The sequence below is a fragment of the Populus nigra genome, chromosome 17, assembly GCF_951802175.1.
Source record: "Populus nigra chromosome 17, ddPopNigr1.1, whole genome shotgun sequence".
NCBI classification, from domain to species: Eukaryota; Viridiplantae; Streptophyta; class Magnoliopsida; order Malpighiales; family Salicaceae; genus Populus; species Populus nigra.
The window spans coordinates 5,952,888-5,961,249 of NC_084868.1; the positions used below are offsets into that span (position 1 = coordinate 5,952,888).

Here is an 8,362-nt window from a genome sequence, read left to right on the forward strand (position 1 = left end):
GCTAACAATTGTTTTTCAAAAATTAGATATAGAAGACGCAATTAAAAAAAATTAAGATGAAAAAAGAATATGCTAAAATGATAATCCTAGGCATTTTAGTATATGTTACTAGACAAGTGCCTATGTTATGCTACGAGTCTGCATTATTTTTCTAGTGAAATATTTAGGTGTCGTAAGCATGTTTTTTTTAAAAAAAGAAAAATTCAATAACTCGGGTTATAGTCCCCAACTAACTAAATAAGTTAGATTTATTTGAATCATAGGAAATAAAAGACCTAACGATAGCAAACCAGAAAATTTATATATGAACAGATTGAATAAAGTAAAAGGAAAAAAAATACTATGCAAGACAACACACACACACACACACACACACACACACATATATATATAATTACAAATGAATCATAATAACCTCTTAAAAAATTAAACACATCCACTATAATTAAAAATATATGTTATTTAAAAAAGGATAAATAAGCCAAAAAATCACATAGAAAAGGAATTAATTAAAACATAAATTTAAAAATTATTTTAAAAAATACATAGAAAAAATATATTCATAAAAAATTGAAAATTAGAAAAAAAAAACAAAAGAAAAAGGCTAGGTGTTATGGGACGTGTAAACCAAGCCAGATGATTGGCCTACTAAGAAAAGGCTCGCACGCGGGCTTGCAAGTTTAGGCCCCCACGCAAGGGACTTTATGTTTTTTTTAAGTTAATGGGTCATCCACCCAATTCTTTGGCCAAAAAAAGAAGAAAAGATGAGGTGTTGTCTATTTTGGTAGATGACACATCGTTTATAATTCCTCAGTTTTCGACCACTTTGGTTTACTCAAAACATCTAGGAAACACCCTTAAAAAACCTTATTAAACCAACTCATGACCTCTAAAAACATAAAAACATTCACCCCAAAACCCATAATCAACTCAAAAAAAAAACTATTCTTTATCTCAAATTGTTTTTAAACACTTTTAAGGTAAAAAAAACACCTACTTTTAACTCTTTTCATAATACGAAACTATTAGACACAAAAATCAATTATATTAATGGTCAAAATCATCTCCAATATAAACTCTCTTTGTACACTAGAATTTAGCAACTCCATCCCTCTCTTACACAAAAAAAAAACTAAAAAAAGAAAAATAAAGGTTGATATCAATATTAAAATTTTAAAAATAAGAGGGATTGATTATCTAATAGCTAAAAAAATAAAGGATTAAAATGTATTTTTCAAACAAATTCCAAAGCCGCCATCTATTTTACCCGTTCTTTTCACTTCAGTTTTTTATCTTTTAATTCAACTCTCTTTCTTAAAAAATATGTAATTGGGTGCTAATTTAAGTTTAAAAGAGCTTAATTATACAAATAAAAGTTTGAGAGTCAAATTAAAGATTTTTTAAAAATTCATTATTAAAATTCATAAAGATATGTTAAATAACGAATAGTAAATAGCTATATAAAATCTTATATCTCTTGTAGTTGAAATCATAATTATAAGAATTTTTTGGTTCACTTTTCTTCTCCATAATTTTTTTTTATAAAAATTAGATATAGAATGATGTAAATGAAAAAAAAAAAAATTGAAAAAAAGGGTTATATTTTTTTAAAAAGGGTAAACTATTTCATAGTAAAAAATATGTTGGTGTTAGCTTTATTGTTGTTTTCTATAATTTTAATAATATAATATAATAAAGATGAAATAGAATAAGATAGTGATGATGAGATGAAACCCTAGCTTCTCTCTCCTCCTCTAAACCCTCCCGTTCCCTGTTGCCACAATTTTGGCGTCTGGATCTGGTGCACTCAGCAAGAGAGAGAGAGAAAGGTAATTGAAAAAAATGACGACAACGGCCCTGGACATGTCTCTAGACGACATAATAGAAAACAACAGGAAGTCGTCGAATTCTCGAGGCAGACCTCGTTCTTCTGGCGGCCCTGGTCCTTCCCGTCGGTTCTCCAATCGCGCGGGAAACATAACAACGCCCTATTCCAAGGTTACCATCTCACGCATTCTTTGGATTGATTTATTGAACTAATCATAAAAAAAATATGCACATGCTTAACTATTTTGATTCGAAACTGCTACAGCCCCAGGTCCAAGCTCCAGAGACGTCATGGCAGCACGACATGTTCACGGATAATCCTGTTTCTGCTTCTGCATATCCTGCTCGTGCTTCTTCCATTGAGACTGGGACTAAACTCTATATTTCCAACTTAGATTTCGGTGTTTCTACTGAAGACATCAAGGTCAGTCCTTTTTCTTTTTATTTTGTTTCGTAATTTGCAAATGTATTCGACCCAAGAAAAGTAATCGAGTTACTTTAATTTTGTACTGATTTCTGTACAGGAGCTTTTCTCGGAGATTGGTGACCTTAAACGATATTCAGTCCATTATGATAGGAGTGGAAGATCAGAGGTAATCAATCAGTTCATCTACTTTCATAATCTGGAAATTATTTGTGTCCCTCGTGATTACGAAAAAGAAAGGTAATTTCTCGCAGGGAACGGCGGAGATAGTCTTTGCACGGCGGGGAGATGCTGTCTCTGCTGTCAAGAGATACAATAATGTTCAACTGGATGGAAAGCCAATGAAGATTGAGATTGTGGGAACAAATATTGCCACTCGGCCTGCTGTCCCTCCATCCACTAATGGCATGTATAGGAATCAAAATATTGCTGCTCCTAGAAGGTTAGCATTTTAAGTTGTTCCATGACTTACATGCTGTACAATTTCTCTAGTTTAGCCTTTGTGATGGGGTGGTGCTGGTCCGTGGTTTGGTCCGTTTTCTGTTATGCATGATTGGAGTTTCTCATCACTTTCGTCATACCTTTGCTCTATTGATTGCATTAATTTGTTCTGAACTTTGCATGTGTTTGTAATATCAGTTTCCAGCAATGGTCATTTATGCTTGTCTGTGTGTGAGTCTGTGTCCCAATTGGCAAACCCTGTGCCCCTTTTGTTTTGAACTACTGAATTGTGTTTGTGAGTGCTTGTGTATTATCATATTTCATTTTATTTTTTGCTTTTGAATTATGTTTGATTTTCTATAATGCAGTAGTAGCCAAGGAAGGGGTGGTACCACGGGACGGCCTCGTGGTGGTGGGCATGGAGTTAGAAGGGGTGGTCGTGGAAGAGGTAGAGGTCGTGGTGAAAAGATATCTGCAGAAGATCTAGATGCTGATTTAGAAAAGTACCATTCAGAAGCTATGCCAGAAAACTGATGGCATTGCCAAGTTCTTGCTCATTTTGCTCGTTTAAGTTTTTTCCTGGAATAGCACCTTGCATTATGATGCTTCGAATTAAAGTACATGTACTTTACCAGTATGCTTCTGTTTTATAGAAAGAAACACAGTCCCAAGTGAGTGCTTGAATTTACTTTTGAAGACATGGGCTTCTTCGACTGTTTGTTGGTTCCTGAATTTCAACTTTGTACTTGGGTTAATGGGCAGCTATTTGATGTACTATATTATTCCCTTCTTTCTTCTATCTAAATACTCCCATTCTCGTTGATAGTATCTCTCTGTTCTTTGAAGACCTGAAATGGGTACTGTTATGAGTTGAAGAAAGAGTATGCCGGCTGCAGTTGATTGATGTAGATTTTCTTCATGATCGTCAATCAGTTCACCATGGGCCTGCTTCTGCTCATGGAGCTGGTGAGTCCACATAATTTCAAACCTAGCACTCGGGATTTTTGGTACCTACATCTTTATATGATTGATTAAGTCATAGACGGTTATGTAGTTAGATGAAATCTGTCTGTCTTGCTCTTCCTTGGGAATGCTGGCTTGCTAATTATGCCTTGACCTCTTGACATTTGTTGTGGATTTATGCTGACCCGCTTGCGTTATTATCTGTTCACAGCATTTGATGTGATTCCTTTTAAGATATGTTAATATTAGATTTAATAGTTTGAAACTTGATTCAATAAAACCTTGTTAAATTAAAGTAATAATCATTATATTTTCACTTTACGCCTATAAATAGACGCGAACAAGTAGTATAAGTTTATAGTAAAATTAGATTAATTCTTTGAAGAGTTTGCAAGTTTAGTCAAGAATTTAATATGAGAATCGCTAAATCATGAAAGATAATAAGAATGCTGAGTTTTTTTTAAAAAAATATATTTTTAAAAAGGTTTCTACAAGAGTTTTTATATTATAAAAAATCCTAAATTTAATAAGATGTCTCTAATTAATATGGATAAACCTAATACATAATAATAATAATTCAATGAACTCAAATTTAAATAAAAAATTTAATATCACTAAAAAATCTAATAATAATTAAAAGATAAATAAAATAGTAGTTCAATTAATATAAATAAGGCTAAAGTTGTTTTTGTAATCTGTTAACAAAATCGAAGCTTAGCTTCAAACACATGGTTCTTTATTGTCTTAATGAATTAGAAAATGTGTCATCTATTGCTGGAAAGTTATGGCTGTCTACTTTTCAATGTAACTAAAATCACATTAAAATTCTTTTTGTATCTCCAATTATGATTAAAATAATAGCGAAAGATCAAAATTTACATATTTGATTTTTTTCCTAATCCTTTTGTAATGCTTGAATACTTACCTACAAGCTCTTCTTGAATATGAATTAAATTAATTGAGACTTGTATTTTATTATTTAATATTTTCTTGAAGTCCATCTTAGCCTATTTGTCTTGAAGAAGTCTATTTAAAACTTTTTGAATCTCTTAGCTCTTAAGTCTTGTCACGGAACCAATTAGAACTTCTAACGAATCTGTTGGTGTTGCTTGAATTGTATCATTCCTTCTTTCATTGAGAGAATTCATCCTTGAATTATCTTCTCCACAAAATAAAGAGATCAAAAAAATATTGAATGTAACAATAATACCATACTCACCTAGTAGATCCACTTTATAAGTATTGTCATTAATCCTCTTTATGATCTGAAAAAAGTCCTTCCCCCCGTGTCATCAATTTTGATCTCCTTTGTTCAAGAAACCTTTATTTTCTCGTATGTACCCAAACCTAATTTCCTGGTTCAAACCTTACTAATTTGTGTTCTCTATTAGCCTTGAATGTATATTGCTCTTTTTTTTCCTCTATTTTTTTATCGTGTCTTTTTTTATTACTATCAAGATTAATCCTTTCATCAACTAGTAAAGGAATCAAATTTAATGGTGTTAAAGGATTAAAACCATAAATAATCTCAAATGGTTAATAATTAGTAGTAAAATGCACATTACAATTACATACAAATTCCATAAATGACAACCAATTTTCTCAATTTTTAATATTCTTTTGAATGAAAACTCTTAATAATTAAGTTAAAATCTTGTTTACTACTTCGATTTAATCATTTGTTTATGGATGACAAATAGTAGAAAATAAAAATTTAATTCCTAACTTACCTCACAAAACCTTTCAAAAATAGTTCGAATACTTGACATCTCGATTAGACATAATGCTCATTGGAACGACCGAACTACCTCCTTCAAGAATAGATCTACTTTATTCATTACATCATCAGTTTTATAGTAAGATATAAAATGTCTCATCTTAGAAAATCTATCTACAACAACAAATATGAAGTCTCTTCCTTTCCTTAACCTAGTTAAACCTAAAATAAAATCTATAGAAATATCAACACAAGATTCCTTAGGAACATGTAAAGGTCTATATAACCCATGAGGCATCAATTTAGACTTAGCTTGTTTACATGTTATGCATCTATCACAAATTTTTTGTACATCTCTTTTCATGTTAGGCCAATAAAAATATTCATGTAAATCTTTTAAAATCTTAGTAATCTCAAAGTGTCCCATTAATCCACCACTATAAGCTTTCCTTACAAGCAATTCATGCATTGAATAATTAATGATGCAACCATATAATTTGATAGTTTTACCCACATTTACCTAGTATTTTGTCTATGTTTTATATATAAAATGCCTTAATGTTTTTTATTTTATATTTTGAAGGCACTTTTGGATGAAAGATAAAAAAAAAATTAGAGATATTTGGTAGATTTGACCTCCAGTCGAGGTTTTGTGTAGAGCTTGGGCTCTAAATGTCGAAATGAAGTGATTCCAGTGGAATTAGAAAGCTAACATTAATACCTTTCTATACATATATGGCAAGAAAAATAAAAAAGAGAAAGAGCATGGAAATCGCAGCCTTGAAAGACAAATCTCGTATTTTTCAAGCGTTGACCTTCGGCCATTCCGACCTGAATATCTTGAGCTACAAAAGTTCATTAGCTACAAACTCAATTTTTTTGAATTCTTGACTTGAAGACCTATCAGCCTACCAAATGTCAGTAGAAAAAGAGCTCATATGAGAGAGATATGATTTTTCTAAGATGACACATGAATTATGTCAACAAGAAGGTTTTGTGAAGAAACAAGTCTAAAGTAATTCTCAAAGCATCGAAATCGACATCCAAGTCTTTATTTTGTCAATTTAGCTCTTCTAAGTCAAAATTCAAAGCTTGAAGATTTTATACAAGACTATTTTTCCTTTTTTAAGAAAATAGTTATTGAAATATTTAAATGTAAATTGTCTACTTAGAAAAGAACTATTTTGTAGAAAAGGGATTAGGGTTTCCTATTAAATAAAAAGAAAGAGAGAAAGGAATGGGGGAGGCTAGAAAAGAGAAGAAATATACACCTTTTCCTCCAAAAACCCGAAATCATACATCCTTCTTTCTTTTTTATTAGTTTTTCAATAGACATGCAAGGCTAAGGTCTTTTTCTTGGTTGCAAGGACACAGAAATCTTCGGATTTCAAGAACTGTGATACTTATTTTACCTTTTCTTTTCAGTTTATATGATGAATATGTTTGTTTTCCTACACTGATTTCTTATGATTGTTTTTTTTATTGCTAGAGCGGACTCTAAGTTATTATTGTAAATAATCTATTGCTAAGTTTACTATCCAAATCAGAGTTGTGATATATAAACTTGTGAAGCAACTGAGCTTAATAATCATGGCGGATCTATGTTATTAATCTTAAGGAAAACATTCGATCAAATCAAACATGGACTGCGGACAGTTATGTTGTCTAGATTAATTAACTTATCTCGTTCTTAAGGCTGCCATTGAATTAAGGAAGGGAGATTATCCCACCAACACACAACAAGTGCAACAAAAGAAGTTTATTGATCCGAAAATTGCACCCTTACATGTTTGGTTATACATTTATTTATATTGACTCTAAACTGAAACAAACCCTAATGAACCCTTATGTGGATTTAAATGAGGCCCATTTACAATTAAACTTAAATAATGTAAATAAAACCTTAAACTAAGAAGAAAATAATAATAACAATAATAAATATGAATTTAATATCGTAATATGATAGGATCAGATTTGTCACCTAGAAAATCTGATCTGAAGGTAGAATTAATTCTGAAGTCTTCTTTCCTTATTGTAACTAGGATGAATAAGGAATCCTTGTAAGAAAAGGATTCTAAAATATTTATGAATCCTTACCATACTTGGAAACTATGTTGCAGCCCATTAAAGATCCTTGTAGAGCTAGAAGATTTCCAAAACAAGCTGCCACATCCTTGTATCATTAGGAAAAACAAGCCTAACAAGGCTGTTACGGGGCTGGACACATCAGTCCCTTGTTCCACATGAATTGGGTTCTTCTTGGACTTTAATTAGATTAATTAGAGGCTGTCTTTCATGCTCCTTAGACCTAGGTCTATCTTACTCCATATATTCTGTACAAGCTCATTCAATGCTTCTTTAAGCTTCTTTTTCTTAGCTCTTGTAATTAGCCTAATTAGCACCTTTAATCAGTCGTTAACATGATTACGCTTGGTGTTAGGCTGATCCTCATCATTACCCTCCCAAGCATTGAATCCAAAAGAGAATATTAGTGTGAACACACTGTGAAGTGGGAAAGAACATTAAAGAGCAAAGGTCGAAACAAATTGAGATGGAGGAAGAAAAGGAGATAGAAACTGAACTGAGTATAAAGAAGAAACACCGTACTTCTTCATAAACTGAAACAATGACCAATACTCCAAGGTAAGTCCTAACTCAATGAATTCCAGTTTTAAGAAAATTCCCCCTTTTTCGTTGAGTTCTTCTAGTTCGATGAAAGAGGACAAAGAAAAAGAGATTTTAAAGGTTTTCAAGATAGTGAAACTCAACATTTCTTTGATTGATGTTATCAAGCAAATTCCCAAGTATGCCAAATTCTTGAAGGAGTTGTGTACTACCAAGAGAGCTTACAAGCTTAAAGGCTACGAAACAGTAAGTATGGGTGAAGTTATATATGCTGTTATTCAAAAGAATCTGCCTTTGAAGCAAAAAGACCCATGTGCGTTTACTATCCCATGTGTTATTGGTAATGTAGTTTTAAAAGGGCCTTA

At 31.8% G+C, this 8,362-nt stretch overlaps 1 protein-coding gene across 1 annotated transcript; it reads left to right on the plus strand.

Moving 5' to 3' along the window:
* The first annotated feature begins 1,698 nt into the window (after positions 1-1,698).
* On the plus strand, positions 1,699-3,513 carry LOC133676622 (THO complex subunit 4B-like). The gene is made up of 5 exons (XM_062098332.1): positions 1,699-1,998; positions 2,093-2,251; positions 2,352-2,420; positions 2,506-2,693; positions 3,061-3,513. Exons 1-5 carry the CDS (start codon positions 1,843-1,845, stop codon positions 3,224-3,226), a joined length of 738 nt encoding a protein of 245 aa, XP_061954316.1. The 5' UTR covers positions 1,699-1,842; the 3' UTR covers positions 3,227-3,513.
* The last annotated feature ends 4,849 nt before the right edge of the window (positions 3,514-8,362 follow it).